Here is a 27382-nt window from a genome sequence, read left to right as displayed (position 1 = left end):
TGGAACCGCATCCAGCTTTCACAAGTTCATTATAGTGAACCAAATTCAAGTTGTGAGAAATTATCCACACACATGCTTGCAATAAAGTGCTTTCCTGTGACACTAAAGGAGATCACGTGACTCTCAAATCAGCAAGTACAAACCTACAGAGATCTAGCTGTATCTTACAAAACTAACAGAGACATTTTCAAACTCATTCCTGCGTGTTTTTGCAATAAAGAGCTGCGAGGGGCTCTAGATGTTGTCTGTGGGGAGGTATTAGCGGTTGTGCACAGTTTGCTCACACAACTCCACATGACGCAATGTCTGACGTCCCAAAAACATACTACGCAAAAAAAAGAAAAAACAAACAGCAAGATTGGGAGCACAATGGTCAAGAGCGCTGATCAAATACAGGAGATAAGCGTCCTGATAGGCTAGCAGCACAAACACATATTCACACATGCATCATGTGTGATAGAGTGAATTTTTACAAAGTAGAGAGATCAACCAGGGTGTTTTAGCGTTTGAAAAGCCTTTTAATGATCTGTCACGAGACATTGATTAGCTCCATTACAGCAGAGAGAATGGCATGTTTCACCTCAGCAAGCCTTTGAACAGATTAGACTTAAGACCAAGGAACCACTGATTAATATTACCCTGTGACCTCCCAGCCCCCATGATTACACACAGAGCAGAACAAAAAGACTAAATATAAAAAGAAATGGCTGATGACAAAACTTAGAAAGACACAAAGAAAAAAGCACAAAGATATAAAACAACTCACTATTATATGATGTAGATCACATACTGTAAAGTCACTTGATTTGTCAAGTATTGCCAGGTATTTGGTGAGTATAAACTCTTGCAGGAATACCAAACTTTCATGTTGTGAAATTACAGGCAAAAAACAATAATAATAATGCACAAAAATCTCAAAGTGGTCTGCATTCCTACAATGAAACACTCTGCAAGTTAAGAGCAGCCCATCATATAGTAAAGGCTTGGAATAGAAGTGTAAAAGTATGTAAATAATATGTAATATAATGATGTTTCTCACCATGTGGGGTTTTATAGTTTTTTAAGTGGAACATTTAAGGACCGTCGAATTTTTAGCAAAATAAGAGCTTGACCTCAGTTATTCTGAATCCATTATCCGCCCACCATTTCAGAGTCGAACAAAAATAGAGTGAAAGGAAATGTCTCGGTATGTGTTTTTGATGGTGCTACGCTATTTTGTGTACATATTTGAAATTGGGTGCTGTTACACCTAACATTTTGGTCGATGTGGTCTCTCATTACAAACCCGCAATGTAACAGTAAAGCTTTTAGCCGTCGTCTCTGCACTAAGTTAAACCCATTAAACATATGAAGAGCAAAGATGCAGGCAGTAGGGTTGTCAAGTGTTGCTTTAGGAAAATGTGAGGGACAGCTGACCTTTTCTGAATAAAAAGTAGCGTTCTTCACAAAATCTACAGCTCAATGCGTTTTAAATTAAAGATTTGGCTTATTGTTGAATTTGTGTAGTTATGGAGCCTCAATATGGCCTCCACTGGGATGACTTAAGGAGAAAGTGCTTCTAAATCACAGAAGATCATACCCTGGGACAGACTGATGACCAAGTGGTTAAAATGCATTCCATAAAGGCCAGTACTTTAGAGCAGCAGATCTCTGGCTCAGTCCCTGGGCTGTTTTCTGCCTGTGCTCCATGTCTTTCTACATTGTCCTATTAAATAAAGGCAAAAGCCCATATATATATATCTATATATCTATCTATCTATGTGTGTGTATATATATATATATATATATATATATATATATATATATATATATATATATATATATATATATATATATATATACATATTTTTTATTTATTTATTTTTTTAAAAAAAAGAAAGTCATGCCCTAAACATCTCTTGGACCACAGTACTTGGTCGTAAAACTGTAATATATTAATTTGTACACACAAACCGTTGGCACCGCTTTTACAAAACTCCCCCAGTCCACTTTGCCTAATTGGTCCCATGTAAGTTATTTTACTGTTTTGGCTCAGTTCAACAAAAAGAGTGCCATGTTACTTTGGGGTGCTCATAACACTGCAAAAAAGAGTAAAGATTTAACAGTAACATCTGTTTTCTAGAGCAGGCATAACTGTGAAATCTACAGACAGAATCTGTAATTTATGGTAAAATAGGTTTTTTGTTTTGCTCTTTTGGTGAACGAACCTTTAAATATGTGTAAACTTCAAGCCAGCATGTGTGCATATTTGTGAATGCCGTGTTCTTTTTATGTATGTGTTAGTGTTGCAGGCTGTGGGAGGCTCAGGCCCCCCTTCCTGCTGGGGTGGTACTTATGACTGAAGTGATTAGGTCAGGTTTATTAAACTGCTGTCAGCCCAAAGTCCTGACTTGCAAGGAGAACTTATGAATCACGTGAAAAGGCTAATATTTCAGACTTGGCCTCCGGCAGGGAAAATGCCAGCAGTGGGGCACTGATCCATGGCTTCAAGGTTCACTTTGTAGCCTACTGTGTCAGCCAACTGGGCACTGTAATGTAAAAATGAAACTGATCCTTAGGGGACTCAGTTTCTGTTTGCATTCCTTCCAAACCTTGGGATTCTGACCCTCTCCTTTGTCTTTTTTGGTGTAATTTTTTGTGTTGAAGTTCAGACTCAAAATGCTATTGAGCTCTGGTATAACTGAAGTGCTGTGGCTGGTGTCAAATATAAACCATGGTCATGAAACATAAAGTCCTGCTGAATGATGAATTCCCAGTTCAGCTTAGATCCTGTGGACGAGTTTAAGGATGTTCATGTTAAATTGCATATGAGCTCCAAAGTCGGCCAAAAGGGGGGCAAAAAGAGAGGTGAAAGGGTTCATTGGGTCATTTACAAGGTCTTTGGGAATACATCTCTTTCGGCAATTCTCCGGCTCAGACAGCAGCTTGAAATCCACATTAGGGGCTTAAGGGTTTGATCAATGAGCTGCTGGATAACCACCACTGGGGAGGTCAGTTGTCAGACAGGACCAGGCCACTGGATAGTGTTGAAGACAAGCCTTCGTTATCTCATTAACAGGATTAAAATTTCAGTCCAAGGCCTCTTGGCCTCTTTTGAACTTCTGGGAGGGAGAATCGAAGAAGAGCTGAATGTCCTTCAAAATGTTTTCAGGACGGTGGGAGAACTCAGACTGGAGGATTCAAAGAGGATTCAGTCGGTCATGATCTTGAATCTGATTCTTCAAATCCAGCACTTGAGCACAAAAAGTAGAGGCAATGGTGATTTAAGATGAATGTAACTGAAGTTATGGACTACATCAAATTCTAATGCAAAGACTACCAGTAACACATTAAGAGATAAATAAATGGAAATATAGATAGACTTGCTGTGGGTGCTTGAAGGTATCAACTAACTCATCCATAACTATGGGGGCTCCTAGGATTAATGGGAGACGAGTCCTCTCTGCCGCTCTGGCCAATGAGCTGATAGAGTCGATGGCTGAGGTTCTGGACTTGACAGGTTCCCAGGACACAACCCACTCTCATTAGCTGGGCGTGGTGAGGGTAGTGATGACCCCCTCGTGATCCCGAGTGGACATGGCGACGAGCCCTGAGTGCCCTGTGCTCCATTTTCAAAGCCTTAGCAGGTCGTGCCCATGCCAGACCAGGAAAGGCTGCTTTCGCTCCCGATGCTGGTACATGTCTTAGAAAACCAGGCAGCCATTCTGGGTATTGGCTGGCGGCTGCAGATGGAACAATGCCGTTAGTTTGGCTTCCTGGCGTTAAGGAACCATCCTCTCTCTGGCCAGCCAGTTTGTTGAGGAGATCCAACCTGAGGGGAAAAGACGAATCCAGTGAAAAATTGTCCTGTTCAATATTCACTGTGTAAAAGATTTAAAATGTGATGGAGAATTACTACATGAGACACCATTAGAAGCCGTTTAAAAACTGTTCTGCCCTAGTACAGAGTCAGAGAACTAGCTTTGAGCTAGATGCTCAAAGCTTAGCTACTGTGTTCACATGCTAAGCAGGTATAATCCTTACCATGTTCAAAGCTCAGTGCTCATGCTAAAAAGTACTACTGTGCTGTCATTACTTTTGCAAGTATTTGGTCATGAACCAAAGTTTCAAGCAAATTCTGACTAGATGATGAAAAAGTGAATAAATTATCATTCATCCTGAGCAGGGTGTACATGCACATCATGCTTTCATTACATACAGTTCATCCAAATTTCAACCTCATGGGGATGCTAAAGGAAAAGTCTTGAAAGTCAACAGATTACATGCAATAGCAATACAACCAATAGTTGTTTAGATATTTTAAAATTGGTGGCCTAACAGAGCAACTGGCTAATATGGCTAAAACAGCAAAAAGTGACATAAAACTGAGCGATAAAAGATTTTTAGTCATGAAAAGATTGTTACTCCATTGGTAATTTTGACAAATCTGATTAGCCATACAAAGCAGCTTTAATAAACAAATAATTGTTGCCTGCTGTTTGGACACAGTGTGGCTCTCTGTTCAGTCCCCCATCCAGATGGACACAATGCTCATCTCTTGCCAAAAACAACATGCATCTAGTTGGATTTGCCTATATACATACATTTTTTAAGGTCAGCGGACAGTAGCTGATGTGCTGATGACTCAAGGAGAACACTAACGTCTGAGCTAAGAAATAAAACGATTTTGACTAGTTGTGTCTTGTTTTAAAAGAAATTGAAACTTAATATGAATACTCTCTCAAAACAATGTTTTCTGCTGGCGCTATCTAGTCATGCAGACAGTTTTAGTTTTTCAGCTTCTCTTTAGAAAAGGGGCCTCTGAGACTTGCACATCAGACTAAATGATCTGTTAAGATGGACACGGTCTGCAGTGTGGTGGATCAGCAGGTACGGGCCGTTCAACAAACAACACCGACCGACTCGCCATCTGTTCATTGTTTGACAAAGACAGTTGCTTCTCACAACTTGACCCTGCAGCTCCTCACTAAACTGTCAGCACTATGTTTGTGCAGCACAGTGTGACTCAAGTCCCTGAGTGTTAACCCTTCACCACCGCTGGAGGCTGGGAGAAGTAAATAGGAAAGTGATGTTGCACCTGGCAGTCAGAGGACACACAGGATAAAAACATTAAATGTTAGCTCACTTGGTTTCCTGAGTCAAAGGAAAAATCTTCCATGGTAGCAGGTTTGGCACTGTTTCCCCATGTCTTGGGAGTCTGAGGCCACAATTGATGTAATTAGTCTGTTCCCCTTGTGAAATGCTGACTTGTGTTATTCCATCATGAACACTCAGTCTTTACTCATGACTGGAGGTTTTGATGTGAGACATCACAGAGGACAGTATTTCTTACAGCCTGTGCTGCGGTACGTCTGTGATTCCTCTCAGAAATGTGACGCTTTTGATTTATTCAGCTAGTTCAGCTGCTGGCTCATTGCTGGCAGGTTTGGTAGCCTGTAGAGGAGCTGCTGTCCAACAGTGGCAGTGGTTGAATAAATAGTTGCGTGATGCCAGGCTGCAGACGGAGGCGAGCACTATTTGCAGAAAAGGCTTGGTGTGCCATGGTGCCACATCACCAAGTTACACCCACCTGGTCAGCACAGTGGAAGTTACATCTGAGTGCACGAGAAAGCTTTTCACATGGCTGCAGTTGCGGCCCTGGACCAAACTGCCCTATAATTGTTACATACGTTTGTAACTATCGCATCGGAAATACATTTGACTCCACAGCGCAATCATGAGATGCATATTTTGAGTATTTCAGTCAGTAAATTTACAGTAGCTGCAGAGCACTTCCTGTTTACAGGCTAGCTTTTAAGCTGGTGATAATTTATGTGACTCCTATTCTGACTCCATTCTTCTATAGAAGACAGAACTGTAATCTGTGGTGTTGATGACTCTTTTTTGGTATTTCGATCCAGGAGGTCAGAAGTTTAAAGTAGGAATGAAAGCAACCTATCCTGTCCAGTGAAGACACACTTTATACCCAGGGATAGATGAATCCATCCCTGTTGATCTGGAAATGGGCCCTATCATTTTTGTTTAAGGTGCAATCAAAGGTATGACCACAAACTAATGAGGACAAAACAAAGCCAGAGTGTCTAAAACTCTAGGGTAGTTGCCACTTTTGCCCAGTTAGTAATCCAGCTTTGATTTTTTTAATGTAAAAATAAGGATGTAAATTAGATTAAGTTCTAAATTCTGTATACAATGCTCTGAGGCATAAGAAAACCTTTCTGTCTGTGATCATGACACCAGTGCTTTGACTTGTTTATTTCCCTGGCAAATAGTTAATTAATGATGCTATCTGAGTCACAGAGATGAATAAATAAGAGACTAAGAACAAGGTCTCCATTTTGTTCCTGGTCAGGTCACCATCACCTGCAGCTGAAGACAAGGCTTGGTCTCTCAACAATCTAATACAAATCCCTAAAAACAAATGCACAGAATTGGCTGTCAGAGGGTCTGCATCCTAATCAGTCCCACTCAGCCTAAACTGGCTGGTTAGGCTGGACATCCAACATCTTATCAAAGATTTACCACACAAACACCTATTAAGTCAATCTATAATAGCATACAAGCAATCTAAATGTCAGCTATAATGTTACTGACTGTGTGAAGTGTGTGTATTAAGGCAAAACCCTAAATTAGCCTACCAAAAACACAGCTTCTCTTACAAGCTCTTCAAAAACACTTTTGACTACAGTGCATTTTCTTCAATGTGTTAAAAGAATGTTAGATTAGAGAACTGTTTCACTCTGTCACATTTCATCTCACAAGACCGGCTCATTTGGCTATTAGGAGACTAATCCCATAACTGGACAATAATGGAGATCTCTGTGATTGGCAGATGATCAAAGATATCCAAGCTACTTCATCTGTAATTATTCCGTCCACTGACATTTTTGACGCCTTGCAGGATATAAGCTTAAGGGCTTTAAGCAAAAAAAAAAAAATCCCTCTGATTGAAGATGATTTCTTAGAATTTTACAGTTCATAAAAAGGCAGATACAATCCCTTTGTGCTGACTTGTTTCGCTGTCTTCTGTATGAACCTCAGTGAGCTGCACTGCTGCTTTTATGAATTAAAGCTGAAATCTTCACATTTTGATCACAAGTTTCAATTACTATGCTCTTCTTGCAGGGACTAAGGCATAGTCCCAATTATTCCCTTTGGCCCTACCTGTCCAAACTACTCTTAGATCCCCAAAAGAAATAGGACACCCTTTACTACGTGGCAGCACCAAATGGAAAGCTAGGGCCAAGTGGTTGGGCGAAAGGGGTGAGGGAGAATTGAGACTGGGCCTAAGCCATGCATAACCCTAAATCCAAATCCTAACCCTGTAGAGGATAAGCCATCCAAACCCTATGTATTTATAGCTGTTGTAAACATTCAGACTCAAAGGTGGGGTGAAAAGTGTCTGTCACTGAAGGGAGCGAGAACTGATAATCAGATGGAGCATTCAGTTGCGCTCATGAAAAATGACGGACATATCTGAATGAAAAAGTTGGATAGGGGGTACTTTATCCGGGTGCCATGCTGTTGATACATGATTCCAGAGAGGCTGAAGCTTACAGAGGGCAGCCTTAATCAGCAACATATATGGTACATTCATTTGTAATCTCCCAGAAGGCAACAGTGGAGAGATTGTTGTTAGCAAAAAGCACGACACATATAAAGTAAAGGTGATTTGTTTCACACAAAACACTGGTCCTACTTGTTCAAGAGCAGTTTTGTTTTCATAACCTCCTCAGCTGGATGTAACTTACTTTACATAAGCAATAACAGCAACTGAACATACTTAGTACAGCCAGAGCATTACATTAACAGACAGGATGCCAAGTTAAAAACTATACGTCTGCTCTGAAACCACATAATTGCGACCTGAGTAGACAAAACAATCACAGCATCAAACGACAAAAGGTTTCCTTTCCCCTGAAAATCCGCCTTTGTTTTCCTAATGCCTTTTGATCAGCATTCCCACTATAAGCTGCTCCCGTTGTATGGATATAAGGTCTATGTGTACACTCATGCCTCTACAACGATGTGGCTTTCTGCGTGGAGCGGAAACCTGCTCTTTATGGATGTGAATGTTGGAATTCAGGTCTTAGACATTAATCCACAGTGGAATTCTCTGCTTTCTTGGTTGCAGCTTTCACCCTCTATAACTTCAGCCACCATGGAGCCATATGACTGTTTGTACTTTATACATATTTCTGAGCAGCTCAAGCCAAAACCTTTGTTTACAAAATGCTACAAATTAAAGACGACATATGAGAAGGGCCCTCTCTTGAAATGATATACAGGAGAGGTAATCGTGATTTCAACCATTCCACACACATAAAAGTGGTTTTCTGAGAATGTAAACACGATAAAGTCAGAGTAAGGCACTTGTTGTTCCTTTATAAGGTGTAAACATGTCAAAATAAAGATATCAAATCTACAGGATGGACCCAAAGTCAACTGGATGTGCAGTGTTTCTCAGCAAACACCAGTAAGGCAAGAAGCCACCCTGTGTGAGGTGAACCCAGTCTGTTTCTGAGGTAAATATTTTGTTAAGAGTATCTAGGTTGGACGTCTGAACTAAACTCTATTCAAACCTAGGGTGAGTTAATAATTTAACAAAAATTGCTTAGTGAATAACATGACTTTATTTGGCCCTGAAAACATTTGAACACTCTTATGACAACAACGTATACACACAAACTGATGTGTCATGTCATCATATCCTGGTCCAGACGAAGCAGAAGCCGATTGAGTCGATGTAACAAAAGCTTGACCGCAAGTCAGCTTTACATGTCCTCCGTCTCGAAGCAATGAGCCGCTTCTGGAATCTGTATTGTAAGCTGCTTTGCCGCTAAAGCCATATTTAACTTGTTTGGCTGCAGATCCCAGCTATTTTCCTTGCAAAAAAACCTCAAGATGTTATGTAAAACGACAATGAAGGGTATGTATTGCATTTGATCCGAAGAACATGCAATTTCTCCTTGTTTGGGAAGCGCCCGTTCGGCATTGTCATCGCATCTTTGGGAGATTTTGTTGTGTCCTTATCAGGACACATAGAGACAACATGAACACACACGGAACAGGGAAGGAATGACAGACATCTGAGCTCTGACACACTCAGCGTCCAACAGGCAAAAAAAATGTGGAGTAGTCATGTCTGTTATTATCATGCTGTCAGTGTGTGATGGTAACAGAACAGCATGTGCTCGATGGCGTTAACAGAGGCAGGAGAATTTATTGTCCTAATAAAAGCATGACAGGACATTTATGAGAGACGATGTGCAAAGTGAGAAATGTGGCGGCTTGCGAAGCAGATTGGGTGGCAGCAGAGGGAAATCTCTCAATGTTGTCACAATTAAATATTTTAGGACAAACCGTAATCACAGACAGTGCAAAAAGGCTTCATATTAAATGACAAAACCCAACTCCAGACCCTCAGTAAGTGTATTTATTCCTCAACAATACTTTGATTGCTATGAAGGCTCACCTTCAGGCATATAATTTGAAGTAATGTGTTTTCTCTTATAGCATTTATTTATTATTTATCCATCGTAAGCAAGTCTGGTATAAAGGAGGTGTCCAGCTGGCTGCAGGGATAAAAAATATTTGTCCACTAACACAAAGACCCGTCAGACCCTGTTTGTGTGGCTTTTGGCTTTTATTGATGCGATGGTGGGAAGCCAGGGAGGGATCATGATGTCATGCTGTGTTAGCAACTTCTGCTGGTTGACTGTGATGCCTTGGCTGGTTTATCAGTTGTACTCCCTTAAAGCTACTCTAACTCCATGTGTAAGGGAGTTGACATCTAAAACAGATAACAGTAACAAAGGCAGGAATGTTCAGGCTGCTTTAGAGGGGTCTTTGTGACTGTTCCAACCACTAGACCTGTCCCTGTCGAACCTCTTTTAGAGTTGTGTTCAGGAGGGAAAAAAGCACCTACTCCAGGGTAAGCGTTTCTGAGTGGCCCTAAAAACCTGCTGTCCACGTTTGGGTGCTGTTTGGTTAAACTTAAAGAGAACAAATGCTATTTTTTCTGCCTTCTCAATGTCCTTGTCAAGTAGCATATTTTTCCACTCTAACATCGCAAAAAATCAAACATTTACCATATCGGCTAATATTACAAACCCCCTGCTCTAATTCAAATAAGATCACAGAACTAGACTAAAATTCCGTAAAAGCTTTTTTTTTTTGTTCATAATGCGTAAGGACAGCAATGAAGCAAGCTTGTCCCTGAAAAAATGCATTTCTATACAACTAAAAGCATTCTTAATTAGATTCTCCATTTTCTGGATTACCAGGTTTATGTGTCCCACTCTGTCTAAAATAGGATTGGTTGGTTGACAGTAGGAAGCAAATGGCAAATATATGTTGATCACAGATGTGTTTGTGATATATCACAATTGGATGTAATCCAGTGGAAAATATTTCCTGCAAAACAAGACTGAGAATGCAGTTTAGTTGAATAGAGACACAACCTTTAGGAGACAGGGCTCAGTGAAATGGGGAACTGATTATTCTCCAGAGGGAAAATGAACCATGTGAAGGTGTTCAAATCGCATTTTTAGTCCTTTTTGGCATTGCTTTGCTCAGGTTTAGACATTTAGTGTGCTTGTAATATAACTGAATTTTTAAAAAAAAAGTAAAAAATGCCCAAAAAGTAAAACAAATGGAATGTAATTCAAGGAAACTAAACTACACAGCATTAAAACATGATGAGTGCTGGGTACATAGCCAAAACTGCCATTTGGGCATAACTGAATGTTCTGGTTAGTGTGGGGCAGTTTAATTATACAACCTGTCAATCCCACTCAGCTGCTGTATCACACCGAGAGATGCAAAACCACAGTGATGGCTCAAGCCTCTCAAGTTCTCAAGCGGAGATGGGACTGATGAAGGATTACAGTGCAGAGCAGGTGCAGTACAAACAGAGAGCTTCCCATTCATTTCGGTTGGGTTTCAGCAGCAGGTGTTCATTGGTCATGCACACCTTGAAACACAACGGATGTCCACGTGTGCCTGCCCACTTGTAGGAAAATTCCACCCACAGATCGTCTTACAGTATAATGTTATCAGTATTAGACTTTGTTATTTTAAAAGCCTTGCTTTTTTCCAGCCCCCTTCATTTGTGCCTTACTCTAATGTCTGATGCATCACTGAATGTGGATCATGGTTATTCATTACTATATTATCCCCACAATTTGCAAAAATGGCTAGTTATGGTGGTAATAAGCGGCCCAAGACATGTAGAACTGAAGTATCACTGGCAATAGATTCACATAAACTGGTGCATAAAGATTTACCAGAATACAGGGCGCTAAGTTGCATCAAAATTTCAGAGGAGGAACCCCAGACCCAATGTTTGTCACTATCCAGGGCCACCATCTAACTCTGATTTACATGAGTGGTGACAGCAGACTTAGATCCAAAACCTACCAGAAGAGGGCACCCTTTACACTAACACGTCCACATTCCACACTGCTCCTCAACAACGCAACTCCACACACATATTGCATCGCCAGCAGACCTCCCTCACACACCAGAACGAGTAGGCTGCACGTATGTGTGTCAAACTGTCAGTAATCACAGTGGTTGTTGTGCTGTTGCCCAATGCCTTACACACGGCTTAGCAATTAAAAGCTCTTCCATTTAATGGGTGGAAAAATACAGGTGCCATTCATTGCCTAACAAGATCCTGCACCACGATGGTATTTCTGGCCAGTCTATTCAGAGACAAACTGGTTTTCCAAGCTTGGAAATAACATATTCCACACATAACCACAGGGAGATCAAACCAAACAAAACCTCTATAAACAGCTATTCATGTGTGACAGCCACTTGGACCGAGAGGTGGTGGAAGAAAAAGAAGAATCAGAGAAAAGAGTCATAACTATGATAAAGTAGTTTAAAACTTAGATAAATGAATGGCAGTCAAACCAATAAACTCAACTGACATGTATCACTAGGGAAGATAAATGTAGGAGGCATGCTGTAGACAAATTTTACACATTTTAATATTAGGTTTTAACTTCAGTAATGTAATGTTTTATTATTATGGTAGGAAGAGTGATAGCTTCTCAGAGAAATAAAACTGTACAGCATATTAAGGTCACCGTGCACTTTCTACTGATATCTACATTCTTCAAAAAGTCTCACAGTAGCACAATGGATTTTTGTTTGGTTGGGTCTTTTTGACGTTATAAATACTAACAATGATTTATTTGAAAGTGAAACTGCAATGCTACTTATCTGAAGGAGAGAGAAAGTGTTTTATTGTACCATGGGGCAGCCTTTGACCTTGCAGTGTGTATTATCCTCTATCTGCAGGACACAACAACAAAGCGCTTTACACACACTAACCCCGGTGTGACTTATTACACACAGGCTGCAGGCCAAATCATTCAGCCTGGGCTAAAAAGTGAACAAAAACACAAATCTGGGGGGAGTTTTAGACATGCTAATGTGGCATTTGTGTCCAGTGGTTGTGTGTGTGCGTGTTCAGACCGTACCACTGAAAAACTACTTAGAAACAACATGCTCACGTTAGTTTTTTTTTTTAAATCACTGTAAAGCATTGCAAATTATTTTTTTTTAAAAAGTACTGACAGAAAAAAAATGTGTTAAACCCATAATATAAGACACTAGCTAATTAACATTCAATAATTATTACAATGTTGCGCTTAAACCGTTCAACAATCAGGTTGACGTTGCTAATAAATTGCTATAATTAGCTTACTTGGTGGCGCAGTTTATTTTAATTGAACGTAAAACGGCTCCAGGTGTTTTCAGAGCCAATTAGGAGCGACTCTATGTGGAAAAGTAGGAGTATCACAGCGGTAATACTCGCAATAGGAGGAATAGTAGTAGTAGCAGTAGTAATAGCAGCAGTAGTAATAGTAGTAGTAGTAATAGTAGTATTAGTAGTAATTCGTTGGTCCTACCTGTTCGTGTCGGGACGCTCCTCTGCCGGCAGAGCCAGCAGCTGCTGGAGGGAAACCAGGCTGATGCAATACACAGTAAGCGGGAGAAAGGACCGCATCTCCGGGCCAACTTTAACTTTACACCCTCTCTCTGGGAAGGAGGGGGCAACCTCCGGGACTGGGCGAAGTTTAAATCCCAAAGAGTGGGAAGAAGATAAATAAATAAATAAATAAATGATGGTTTAAAAAAAAAAAAAATTAAAGATGCTGGGTCCAGATATCCAAGCTTGGCAGATTGGAGATGAAACCTTTGGGGATAAAAAATATATATATATTATATACATATTAAACTTGTGTGTATAGCATATTACAGAAAGGAAAGCTGGTGCGTTTACTGTTATTTCACCCACTAAAAAAAAAAAAAAAAAAAAAAAAAAAAAAAAAACGTCACTTGAGTATCTGCACGAAAAAAATACCCTTTCAGCAAATACACCAGGTAAAGACTTCACAGTCTGCTGAAAATGTCCAGAAAATGCTAAATCCAATATGCACATGTGAAGTGTTACATGTGATCAATAGAACATGCTCAGGACGACAGTGGAGGAAAGTCTTACCTTGTAGGTGATCACAGCTCGGTGTCTGAGTTTAGCTGGAAGTTTTTCCCATGAATCCAAACGTGTTGGTCAAGATCAAGTTCTCCAGTGTGAAGCTGAGCGCCGGGTGACATGTGTGGTTTAAATAGTGAGTGGGCGGAGTTGACTGCCTGGAGTGCCCCTGGGCAATTTCACAGGCAAAGGTGCAGGAAGGTTACTATCCCACAACGTCGGATACCCTGCACTGGTCTGATGACACGTGTTTATATGGATTATGACTGCACTATAAGAGATAACTCATGACTATAGTAAGTTACGCAGATCCCTCATTTCCTTATGAGAAATGACTACTATTATTTATGCCTGGTGTATATTTGAGAATTATGTAATTTAACAAAGTTCCTGAAGGTCAATAAGGAAGCTTTAAAAATGTATTAAGTTTGGTTAAGATTACTACAAACTGAACATTGATCACCTCATACTCTCTTTAAAGTTTCGGGGCTCTTGCAGCAGTGCTGAACTGATACCATAACTGTTAAGATGCTTAAAATTACTATAATCTTACTGTAAGTGCAACACCAATACCATTTAAATACCATCAAATACATTAAAGATCGCTTTAAATGAACAACCAAATATCACAAAAATTCTCACAATCACAGATTGATCACTACAGTAAGGATACCTGCCATCCTGTTTGTTGCACTATTCCAGACCGAGTGCTTTATCACAATCCACCATGTGCAAACTTAGAAAAATAACCCTCTTTTTCACGAATTTCTCAAGCAGTCAAACCCTCCCCCTATCTTTTATCGCTACCCTCAGCCAAGTGTGCATGATAGATATGAAGAGATGCAGGAATCTTCCCAGACTCTCCCTTTGCCGTAAAGTTGCGCATACAGTCCTATCACGAGGCATCACTAATATATTTCCTGGCATGAGCATTTCCTTTATTGCTATTATCACCTTTTACACTGTAGTTCCTGGTAAGCAGCGGGTTACTGTTTGTCTGATTCAGCTGGTACTGCAAAATAGCCAGAAAGTTGTCTGCATACTTTGTTATCAAACCGTGACTCCACCACTTTCAATTGTGGTTTTATTCTAAAAGATATGGGGCAGATATGCCACAGGTCTAAACATGCATCTTACAACTCTGTTTAATGACTCAGATCAATCTGTGCAGCTTATTTCATTCCATTAGGGAGGATTGTTGTATTGTGTCCAAGTTCCCGCCTACCTTTCTTTCTCAGTTGACTGATAGAGTGAATGCTAATTCATAGACCTGATGCTGCCTCAAAGGAAGTTATGCAACATTCATTTCCAAGAGAGCTGGTTGTCAACAGTTGAGTGGACGCCCTTTGTTGGTGCTGGAGGAACAGTGACAGGGACTCCATGAGGAATTTAGGGATGTAATGTTTGTTATTTGTCCTGTTACTGATGTAAAAATCATCTCATTCTCATAACTTCTTCATCTAAATAAACATCAGCAGGCCTGTTGCACAAGACAGGGCATGTAGCGGGGGCAAAGGAAAGATACTTGGTTTAACTTTGACAGAAAATGCATATTTTTTGTATTAGCAACATTAACCGGTGTTTTAAAGGTGCAGTAGAATAGAAATGAGTACACCCCTGTTCAGTGTCACCTCTGTTATTTAGAAATGACTAAAGAGAGTATTTTCTGTAATGATCAATCAAAATAAATACTTTAGAAAGACTAACAATACAGGTCACAAAGTAAAAGCTTAATGCAACAGTGAATACATGTGTTCTGGATCTACGAACTGTGTCTTTCTGCATGTCTATGTCCACATGTGAAAGAATTACCAGAATTATCAGTGGAAATACAGTTGCAGCAGCGATCAGGGTGTACAGAATGAACCCCATAGTACCACTAATCACAGCTGCAGTGGGCATACTGCTAAAATAACGAAACGGACTGTGCACTGCTTTCCCAATCTAGCTCTGAAAAACAGATGGACAAGTGCTTTAGACTTGTTACAGGGGTTATAAAGAGAAATCTGTGATAGCTCATGGTCCATAACATCAGCCTCTGTGGAAGAAGACTGCATTATGAAACTTTCCTAAGGAACATGAACAGGAACCTGATGAACACTGGAAGCACATTCTTTAGCCAGATGAGATCCAGATAAATTTGTTCAGCTCAGATGGAGTCCAGCTTGTTTAGTATGAACTAGACCAGGACCAACAGTGAAGCACGGTGGAGGTAGTATGATTATCTGGGACTGCATGAGAGCAAAAGTGTTGGGGAGGTGACATTTATAGATGGCACCATGAATATCTGTGCACATACCAAAAAACAGTGTGACAAGATGATTCCCATTCTGCAGAAGTTTGGTAGAAGAGGAATATTCCACCATGATCACTATCATCAAGTATGTTGCTTAACCTGAATCCACTGAACACCTTTAGGGTGCAGCAGAAAAAAAATCTGTTTCTGCAGAATGATAGAACCTCTCTCCAGAAATATGATAACCTTCCTGCTTAGGAGGACTGAGTCTGTGATTAAAAATGACAGTGGACATCAGAAGTGTTGAAAAAATAAAAGATTTAAATCTCAGCAGTCGAAGATGTACTGTCTGCACATCTTTCAGACCCCACAGGGATCCTTCTGTCTGGTCTGTAATTGTATTACAATAATTGCAACCTGTTAGATTTCATTTTAACACAAGAGCAAATTCCCCACTGTTCAACTTTGGGAAAAAATCCAATTATCATGAAGAGATGCAGTTTAGAATTCTATAGGTGTATTTGGTTGTGTTGTACACTGTATTGTAACCATCTGTGTATGAAATATTGTGTCTGAAGCACCATAAAACCGAGTTTCAGTTTGTTCTGCTGGAGCTGCATTCCAAAAAGATTACATTGGATTGTATGTGAATACAAAATTACTGGGAAGTAACATCAGTATAAACACTGTTGGAACCCATGATAAAATGATGATAAATGATAAAAAATTTTGGTTCACATTGAGCATTTTGAGCAAGACCGCTATCTTTCTTTCTATCTGGACCTCAGCATGGTGATTTTCACAGTGTGAGCCTCAGTGGATATTTAGTTTTAATAGTGCATGCTTATGTTACATGTTTATACAAAATAATGGATGAATATTTAGTTTACATTTTATTAAAATAGCAAATACACTTGTCATGTCCAGTTTCCAAGACTCAAAATCACAGACACAGGCTTTTTAACATAGAACAGTAGGAATATTTTTCCATCCAGATGATTGGAAAAAATCTCTAAAGATCATGGAAATTCCATGAGAACAATAGCAAGTTTTGTCAGATGACCTTATGTGGTTTCTAAAGATCGCAAGGGAAAAATCAGATGATAACTCTGTGACTCCACTGTAATTATAATACATATCATTCTTTTTAGATTTTTCTTTCCAAACCTTAATTAAATCATGTAATAGTTAAATCTTCCCAGGAGCTGCAGAAGGAGTTGGGTTTGGTTTGGTAGGGAAGTCTTGTGACAATAATCCACAGCAAAAGCAAAGTTGGAAAAAAACTGAAACAGTCCAGTTTCTTCACCCTTTGGTTGAGTTTTGACTCAATAAAAGCATGGAGAATCTCAAATTAATGTTCAAAAAATTGAGGGCATCCCAAAGTAATTTGGAACATTGCAAACTCCTCATGATTCTGTTTTTAGTGCTGGATTTTGGCTTGACTGTGTTACGTGATCGCTGGCTTTTGTGCAGTGTGAAGCGTAACAAGAGTGATATTCAGCAAGACAGATTCGTTAGTGATAGTTGCCAACTTCTCGCCCTCACCGATATCGTCTTACAGCTTGGCTCCGCTTTGATCGTCTCATGTGGTTGTAATACCATCAGAGTCAAAATGAGCAGCCAGTGACAAACTAATCCAGGTTTGGAAAGGTCCTTCTGCTCTTTGGTTTGTCTTCATTTTCACAAGCCAATTTGGGCTATTTGACCAATTCATTCCCGTCATTGGTGCAGTTTTAACTTCAGCTGTGCTGTCAGGTGAGGATAGCTGTAAAATGTGACCTTGTTCCCAGAGTCAGTTAGGGTTGATTCACTCATACTGAACACTGCATGTTTACTTCCTCACTAACCTCCCCACGCACTCTGCACTACCACCTACTGATTTGTGATTACACAGAGGTTCAAGAAGCATTTCCCAACATAGACAGCAGATCGTAGTTCATTTATCAGTCTGATTTGGCAGAGAAAACAGGTCAGTTCTTCAATGGTTCTGACCCGTTTATGTAAGAGTTCTCTGGCATGTGACAGCAGTCAGTGCATCAGTACCCGCTACACTCTGAACTCCCCGCCTGGTTTGATCCTTCAATCGTGCACTGTCCTTACTTTGTTTTAGGCGGCAATTAGTGAACACGAGTGTGTTGTCTGTGGTGCTGGCAAACATGGCACAGGACAGTTTTAAAAGAAACTCCATCTGTTTCTTTGGAACTCATCTGAAAAGGAAAAGTTGGGACGATGTAGTCAGCTGATCAAAGAGGGAGTCCTTTGCTAGATTGTGTGGAGTTCTCTGTCTTGTGTTTGATGATGTGAATCATGGAGTGGGACACAGTTTGCTTTAAAGATTGCGTAAACGGTACAAATGAGCAGTGTCGTCTCATTAGGCATGATAAAGGAAAATAACTCTCATGCATTAAAGCTCTAAAACTCTACACTTTCTGTAGAACATATATTACCACTTTTAACTCAACAACAGAATTACCATACCTGTGACCGATGCAAGAACATTGGCAAAGGAGGAACTTGAAAATTTATCCACAATTTGTGAGGAGCAGTTATTTTTGAAATAATATGCTGGCACCATTTTTAACCTGTGTGTGAGTGGTGTTTTATTGAATAGGTCTCTGGTCATTTTTAAGAGTTAACCTTACTGTTTTTTGTTTTTTTGTTTTTGTTATTGTTGTTGTTTTTCATAAAAAAGTAAAATGATGCATTCGTCCCTTCACTGATGACTAAACCCTGTTTTTTGTTAGTTCCTCCTGAAAGTGTAAATCTTTAAAAACAGCTCAAGAATATGTAGATTAGTTATTAAAAAATACATTGATATGTCCTTAAACAGCTGGGAACTGTGGTTTTTAATGAATGTTACGTTAAAAGGACAAAAATGGAACTTTGTTGGGGACTATTTTCAGCTGCAGATTAATCCACAGTTGTTGCCTTAGTGAATATTTCTGAAAAGGTGGATGGTAATTAACTAAAAGGATGTGATTTTACTAGATGTGTCTCATGTTATCGTCAGATTTTTGTTTGTTTCTTTATTTATTTTATCTTGGAGCAGCTCAATAGCCAGTAGATTCTTCATTGCATGTAGTTCCCATGTTCCTCCATTGTGCACTGTGAAAGATGCATAGTGGCTTTAAAGGGCTCAATCGACTTACTTTTTAAAAAAGCAGTTTTCTGTGTAAAGATGAGTTTTTTGTTCAGTTTTTGAGAGATCTGTCTCTCAGATTGGTATACAATAGAGGAGAATGGATTATTCTCTATTTTGTAGCTCACAGAAGAACTAGTAACAGCTCCGTTCTAAGCCTAAATAGTAGTTTAACACACCTTGGTTCAATTTTTTCAAGAGCTTTGGCCAGATCTCATGGCCTTCCTCAAATGCTAGACTTAGACTTTTATGTTACAGGTATGTTCACATGATGACAGGTCTCTCAGTGACAACAAACCAAACTTCATTTGCCAAGGAAGCTGAGGCTGGAGAGGAGGTTGAAAGTTCTAGACAAGTGCTGTTGAATATATTTCATTTTCACTGATGTGAGCACAACAAATTCAATTCTACTAACATCAATTGTCTTACAATGAAAGCAAACTCAGAATTGGGCCAAATTAAACCAAAACCATGTGTAAAACTACATACCACTACTTAAGTGTCCTCTACATGTGTCAGGGTTCGTGGTGCAATGTGAGGCATTCAGAGAAAGGCTCCAAAAACAGAACCTTGATTCCGTCCTTTACTCTGAAATGAGATGTCCTGTGATGCAAAACAAATGACTCATCCCTGCAGAGGCAGTCGGGTGTTCCATGGCTGAGCTGAAGGACTTCATATACAAACACACAACACCGAGGAGGGCTGCAGCTCCTCTGAGAGAACGTCTGGTTTCTCCTGTTTATGACCGAAGCTCAGCTTCATTTATGTATCTAAACAATGGCTCACGTGCATGTTTTTATGACCTTGCACCACCTGATCTGGTAGAAAACAGGATATTCTCCCTCGTGTCCACTTAAGCAGCACATGGTCAAGGATTCTCAAGTGCAAACGTCCGCAGCAGCTTGGCAGATCTTTCTGTCCTACACTGTTTATTGTAATGAAAAGATCATCAAAAATAACACATTTTACACAAAAAATACTCTTTTTTGTTTGTTTAGTCCAGAGTGCTGAATATAGACCACACCTGAGGAACACACCCTTCTACTTTCTTCGGCCTCCTTGCACAAATAAATGACACAGCCAGGCATAAGTGATGTGAAACTACATGTTCAATGATGCTGCACTTTGCCTTGTAGCTATTTCAGAATAAATTTAACTGAACCTTTTCTCCCAGAGCCAGATTTATTCCATCAGTATCCACTGTGTGGTAGTCTAATGATTGCTGCCCCCTAGTGAAGCTCATGTTAAATCAGCAGAAGACTCTGCAGCATCTCACAGCGGATAACAGTGGATCTGTTATAGTGCTTCCCATGAAGACCAGCTCAGTTAAACCTCCCCAAATGTTAAACAAATGGCATTTATCAGTATATTTCCACAACAGCAAAAAACCCTTCAAACTAGGGCGATGTCTTGGATTTTACAATAACTGTTGCACAAGTCTCCATGCACTCCCTGTGAAAAGTCTGTTTTGAGGCATTTTCCCACTGCTAGTGTGCTTTGGCAGCTTCTGTAAACTTTATTTACATTGTTTGTTTGAGATGCTGTACAAGCGGGTTTGTTTGAACGGCTTGTTGTCTCTGTCCGAGTCGTCTCAGTCAAGTTTGTTTGGCATGGCTGTGCACCAGTATAGTGGTGTGTGGGAGGAGGCAGCCAACAGGACAGTGTTGTGAACAAATGTGGGATTGAGTTTCATTGTGGGAAAAATGATGGAGAAGGACAGAAATACCTGATAACAGTGGAGCTCCCAGAAATCACAGCGCCTAAAGGCAATGTTCATGGCACCAGTTCAAGGGCAGAAAAAACTTTGCATACATAAAACCAGTGTAAAAAAAATTTTATTTTTTTTATTGCACAGATTTTTCCAGTAGTTTTGAAATACAAAAAATAGACTGTGAATTTAAATATCTGATGTACAATAAATGCAAATAACCCTGAAATTTCCATTTTTCAAAAGAAATGTGAAATTTGTCGACATGAAAAGGCTGTTCTAATTCCTTCGCAAATGTAATTTAATTTCAATCATATGTATTCTTTACGTAGTAGATGCAATTGTAAATGTCAAGTTTCAAGCAATGGGCTAAGAGCCCAAAAAAATTCTGGGTTTGTGATTTTCAGTGGCTGTAATTTGATTGAAAGTAAATCTGACAGGAAGATGTACCTGTGAAGTACAATATCAACCACATAAAGTCAGTTTATGCTCATTGTAATTTCTGAATTTATTTTGTCGAAAATTAGTAATTTTTTATTTAAAATGGCTCAAGCAATTAATCATTTACCAACACTGGAAGCAAAATCAGTAGATTCTCCAGCAAACATTTGTGCCATATCAGCTCTAGAGTACTTGCTGTACAACAAGAAATATTTGCTCAGGGCTCATTCGGATTTGAATCTAGCACTGCATTATAGAATTTTAATATAAAATCAAAATAACAAGATCATCACAAAAGCTTTTTCTGCACTTTTTGCACTGTGTAGTTAATAAGAGATGATGGCACATTTCTGCTCCACAGTCACATTTAAATCAGATGTTTGTGGGTTTTGTTAAATTTGTTACCAGAACTGTTCAATCAGATTAAATGCCTTTCACAGAACCATAATGAAGCAACAGTGTGGCTTTGTAACTTGAGAGAAATAAAATCACAGCATCATGCAGTATTCCTCAGTTCAGTACACTCAGATGTAAAGCCTTACCTGGTCTGATTACCAGCAACATATAGTGGTAGATGTTAGCTCATCCCCTGAACTTCAGCTGCTTCGATGATCTTATTGAGTCACTTCACTGACTTTATGACTGCTGTGTCATTGCTACACAATGTTTTGGTGCAGACAAACCAGCCTTCAAGGCAAATTACTCAAAGCAACTCATGTGCCGTTACTCCGTAATTACCACATGATGTCACAGTAGCTGTTGTTCAGCAAAAATCACTGCCACATTTAAGTAATAATAATAAATAGGATGGAATTTTCCTTTCAAATGTACATTGAAATTGTTGCTAGTTAATTGGATTCTTTGATGTATGGAACAGGCCTCTCCACCAGTTACATACTGTGTGCTTTCAAAGACTACCGCAGCTAAAATTAAGTTTTTTAGTTAGTTAACATGTCTACATGCTTTTAACGTACTGGAAGCCATGTGAACAGTGAAATAAGCAGTCAACACCACAGCAGAGGATTCCCTCTTGGAACCTGCAGTATACAGATGACAGATAACAAAGGAAACAAATTTAGCAACTTGCAAGAGGAAATTAATGGCAGGTTTCAAACCTCTTTGACTGAATTACTCCAGTAATTTAATTTGCCATTATGTGTTATAGAGCAGCATCGTTTGAGCAGAGTCATAAGTGAGCTGGTGAGGTGAGGATAGGGATGGATTATATGGATAAATGCCAGAACTTCATAGATCTAATGGTGTAAAGTTACATCTAAGGCAGAGAAGGATTATTTTAATGGAAAAACCTTCTAAATATGTAACTTTGGTACACTGAGCTAAGTTTGCGTGAGTTTGTACAATGACTTGACATGAACTTGCCTTTATGGATCACATTTTTGAATGTATACTGAAATGCCAGTGTCATCAGGAGAACTAGACTTAGCTTCAAAAAAAAATAGAAAAATTAGAAACTGGAAAGCTTTATAAAAATGCTGCTTAATGTCTTCTGTGACTGTCTGCAGTCTGAGACAGTATCCTAATGATGTCATGGTGATGTTATCAGAGTTATCTGGGGTTTTATAACAGAAAGGTGGGGTTACATACTGGTGCTGTGGTGCTTGTAAGGGCCAGTGATAAGTGACTTTCAAATTGCATTATGGAAGTTGTAGGAGCCAAACTTTTCGGGATGAGCTGATTTCAGCCTCTACTACTTCACAATGGAACAGAATAGCTTTATTGTCATTGAACGCAAAAATTGTAGAACAAAATTGGTGGGCGCATCTCCCCGTAGTGCACTTGAAAAATAAAAATGTACAATATGCATGAGATAGTAAGAGTGATAAATAGAAAGAAATCAATAAAAGTCCACATGTGCACACACTCTTGTTGCACTGCCCTATGTTTGACCAAGAGAAAATTGTCCAGAAGTATCTGTGGGGGTTACTCCTTTGAGTTTAAAAGTCTAATTGCCCATGGATAAAAACTGTTTCTCAGGCGGTTTGTCTGGCATGCAGTGTTTCTGTTGAAGAGACCCTGGCCAGGGTGTGAGACATCAGACAGGATCTTCTCTGCTTTGCTGAGACCACGGGAGTTTGCAATGTCTTCCAGGGAGGGCAGGGGGCAGCCGATTATTTTCTGTGCTGATCTTATCACCCCCTGCAGGGCTTTTCTGTCACCGGTTGTACAACAAACATACCACACTGTGATGCAGGATGCCAGTACGCTTTCTGTCGTGGAGCGATAGAAAGTCTGCAACAGATTTACCACCAGGTGACATTTCCTCAACAGTCTAAGGAAGTGCAGTCTCTGTTGAGCCTTCCTGACCACTGCTGACGTGCTGGTGGACCATGTTAGGTCATCAGCAACGTGCACCCCAGGAACCTGAAGGAGGAAACTCTCTCCATGGAGACACTGTTGATCTGTAGTGGAGCATCATCTCCTCTCCATCTCCTGAAGTCCATCACCTTCCAAAAACCAAATAGCTACATTACCCCTTTATAAATGTTGTTTGCCTGGAGTCAAACTTGCTATATGACACAAAGTTATCATTTCACGGCACAGGAGACATAGCAAATACTCATCATATTTATCTATCTGTGGTCATCTTCCCTCTGTGTTATGGGTAGAAACACATGAGTCGCATTTCACAGTTTGCAGCGGTTTACCGTATACACACCCTTTGCCACATTGCCTTTGTGTAAGCAGAAATAGAGGATCTCCAATTACAGCAGTGATACACAGTGGAGTCTATGTGTGTTTTTACATGATCAGGAACTGCTAGTACAGTGACAGTATCAAATGAAATCATTACTAAAGCATTTGTTTGTCTCAGCTCAGCTCAGGGGAGTTAAACTTATGAGTTCAGCATTTGCTTAATGAAGCGTTTTCATATTCTACGCTTCACCTGAGCTGAGGGGAAGTCTGCTGTTGGAGTGGCCCTGTAAAGAGCAGCGATGTGCAAGAGGCGTCCAAACCACTTCCTGTCTATTGGTTAGTCTGCAGGAAGTCACATGGTTGTTGCATCCTGCAGAGACGGGCTTTGTGCTCTGATTGGGCTGCATGTGTAAAGAACAGAGACTCAGTGACGGGGTCGGCATGCCACTGTCTCTCTTCTTTATTCCTAGAAACAAAAGATGTAAAGAGAGATTTAAAAAAAAACACATGATGATGTCAGAATACTAAAATAGCAAAGATCCTGTTTCTATTAGCTACAATGTAAATATTTAACTGCACTTCGGCTGACTGACAAGTTCAAAGTCATCTTACCAGTTGTGAAAGCAGAAAACTAGTTCAATTATCTGAACATGAGAAAACAGGTTGAATAAACTTTACATATTAAGTTGAATCAACTAGCACATGGACAGTTTTTATAGCGAGACCTGCTTTGGTTTAGAGTTTAAGGTCAAAGACTTCCTTCTTCATTTAATATTGAGATTTTACAGCCTCAGAAAAGAAACAACTATAACTTAACATGTAACTAATCAAATATGTATTATAGATGTTAACATGGAAATAATATAAATTTCAACCATGTCTGTTTCTTAAACTACAACAAAAAGTCTCTGGGAAGTTTTTACTGTTTAACAAGGTGTCCTGGGAAGTCTGCTTATTTTAGTTTTGTGTCTGATAAGTTTAATTTAGTTTGTTGAGAGGACTTCAGCTGTTTATTCGTTCAATTCATCATTTTTAATTCAAAATGCCTTTCAAGTTCTAAATTTGTCTAAAAATCTTTAGTGAACTACAGCTAAGCAAAATTTTGTGTTTACAGCAAAATAAGTTGATCTGATTAAATTCTTTGAGGATATTTTATGCTGTACTGTATAAAATATACCAAGTACATGTTGCTCTGTATGTGCAAGACCATCTTACATCTGTAATATAATTATTTTATTGTTTGCTATTTTCTAACAAACTATTTGAGTGAAAGAAGTTATTACAGGCAAAACAATGAAACAAGAAAATAATCAGGTAAATCAAGAATGCTTTTGGCCTCCAAACAAATCTGTTACATGTGTCACATGAATTTCCATTACTAACAGTGTTTAATACAAATTCCAATCTTGATTTTTTTTTAAAGGAGTGCTTCCCTATTTCTAAAATATACTTATTCACTTTTTTGACAAGAGTTAGATGAGAGTTAGAGAATACTCACTTCAGTAGCTGTTCAGCTTAGCTTAGCATATGCTTTAAAAGCAGGAAAAATACCTATTAATAATACTATATTTGTTAATATTCATCTATAACTAGTGGTAAAAGGCAGCAAAATCCATCTACAAGTCCCATTAAAGCTCAATATTAACATGTTATTGCTTGTTTGTTTGTTCTGTGGGGTTACTTAATGTTATGTGCTGGATTGTTTGTTCACTGGGGGCAGCAACATTACGGCAATGTTATGGGGTTGCCAGGCAACCAGGAGGGTCATCAGGTGTTATTACTCTGCCAAGGAACGTGGCAGAGTCATGTGACGATTGGCGTTGGTTTATCTGTCTGTCTGTCTGTCTGTCTGTCTGTCTGTCTGTTAGCAACATTACTCAAAAATGGATTAACAGATTTGGGTGAAATTTTCAGGGAAGGTCAGAAATGACACAAGGACCAAGTGATTAGATTTTGGCAGTGATGCGGCTTATAGTCTGGATCCACGGATTTGTTAAAAATTTCTGTATCATTGTGAGATAGCGGCACGGCGTCACTGTAACCATGACAACAAGTGAACACTACGTCAGCTGCCTGCTGATGATCACATGAATGTGATCCTACTACAAATCCAAAGCTGTGAATTTATCAGGACTTATCCGTTGGAATTGAAGCAAGGAACAATTGATTAAATTGTGGGGGTGTTTCTGAGTCCCATGTAGCCACCCTCTACATATTTAGATCACGTGATTTAGTATCCGTACATGCCATACACATGCAATACACAGGCCTGTGCTCAGCGCAAGGTCATTTTGCTTGTGAGTACATCTACAGTAAATGGCCACATTTTATGGTGCCATGATTTCTGATCATCAATAACTAATAAACAAATGCTGCATTTCTGACAATGCTGTATAGGGGAATGAGTACTGCACTCTCTGAGTGCTTTTCTAGTTTAATTTAGTGAGTGTTCAATGTTCCTCACAGAGATTTTGACGTGCAAAAATCCTGTAGAGACGTTTAGAAATCGCCTTATGGGTGTGAGGATGTACATGTGGCCTTTGTGCTTGTGGTTTTATACTATTTTTAGGCAGTGGTAACATGTCAAGATAGAAATGAATGTACTATTAGAGATAGGGAAAGACAAGATAGCTCATACATCCTGGCCATTTTTCTGTGAATGCTAAAATGACATTCTTACTAGGTTGGACATAATACAATTTCTGTATTGCTTTCAGCGCCGCATAAGTCCAGTTATGTTACAAATAGGCAAACACATGGGACTTTACTTCAAGTTGAGAGAAATGATTTAACACTTGTTCCGTGTTTCAGCAATAATATTGATTGAAAAACATCACAGAGGGCAAAAGACAGTTTTCTGCCAAAATCAAACTAGACGTTGTCATGTTGGGGATAACTATAACCTATATCAGATCACATCCTTGATCAGGATGCAGCAGCAGGTCACACACTACTGTTCTTCACTCAGTCAGGTGATCTGTCACACAGAGTCGCAGTTTATCAGCTGCAGTTAAATCATTTGTAATGTAGCGACCATCCGTAGGTTCAGTCATGAGCTTCATCACAGCCGACGGCATATTTTTATTTTTTTCTGTAGTAATTAGATTATCATCACACATGGACAGAATTTTTAGTATTTAGGAAATCATGCATATACCAGGCTGCAAGTTTGGTGGAGAATTTAATAGGATGTAGCCAATTTAGATTTAGTTTTCACTGTGGTTGGTATGTCTGAATGAAGCTGTGAAGAAGATGATCATAAAAGTGACTGATGTCTGAATGACAGAATGATGTCACTCTAACAGATTGATGAGGCAGCAACGTTGTGTATTCTGTGGCTGAAAACGGTGTTTGTGGTGGAGAGTGGGTCCTGGTCAGCTCTTTGTGAGATGACCAATCAGAGCACACTGTGCTCCTCTGGAGATGGGGTTGCAAATGAAAATCCAACCGTCAAAGTTGTGTTTGACTTCAGTCGTTAATCACTTTCTCTAGCTAATCTGTGCTTTGATTTGATGACAGTAGTCAGAGATTCTAATCCAATACACTTCTCATTCATTTCAGTGAATATCATCTCACTGTTTAGTGGCTTGGTGGTTACCACCGTCGCCTTGCAGTTAGAAGATCCCCGGTTTGGGTCCCGGCCTGAGCCTGGCATCTTTCTGCATGGAGTTTGCATGTTCTCCCTGTGCATACGTG

At 39.5% G+C, this 27382-nt stretch overlaps 1 protein-coding gene across 1 annotated transcript; it reads right to left on the bottom strand.

The window, feature by feature from the left end:
• Positions 1–1845: 1845 nt before the first annotated feature.
• adm2a (adrenomedullin 2a) lies at positions 1846–13673 on the bottom strand. Its single transcript, XM_023286517.3, has 3 exons — positions 13517–13673; positions 12924–13210; positions 1846–3811 (listed from the first exon to the last, which is right to left on the bottom strand). Exons 2-3 carry the CDS (start codon positions 13019–13021, stop codon positions 3394–3396), a joined length of 516 nt encoding a protein of 171 aa, XP_023142285.2. The 5' UTR covers positions 13022–13210; positions 13517–13673; the 3' UTR covers positions 1846–3393.
• Positions 13674–27382: the final 13709 nt, after the last annotated feature.

The sequence above is a fragment of the Amphiprion ocellaris genome, chromosome 21, assembly GCF_022539595.1.
Source record: "Amphiprion ocellaris isolate individual 3 ecotype Okinawa chromosome 21, ASM2253959v1, whole genome shotgun sequence".
In the NCBI taxonomy this organism is placed as follows: domain Eukaryota; kingdom Metazoa; phylum Chordata; class Actinopteri; family Pomacentridae; genus Amphiprion; species Amphiprion ocellaris.
Note: the sequence above shows the minus strand (reverse complement) of the source record. Positions and strands in the feature narration are given on the sequence as shown.

Bases quoted from the DNA above. Each gene is read 5' to 3' on its own strand.
- adm2a (XM_023286517.3), bottom strand. From the start codon at position 13,021: ATGCGGTCCTTTCTCCCGCTTACTGTGTATTGCATCAGCCTGGTTTCC. The intron at 3,812-12,923 runs GTAGGACCAACG...TTTTCCCCTCAG, and splicing joins GAGCGTCCCGACACGAACAG to GTTGGATCTCCTCAACAAAC.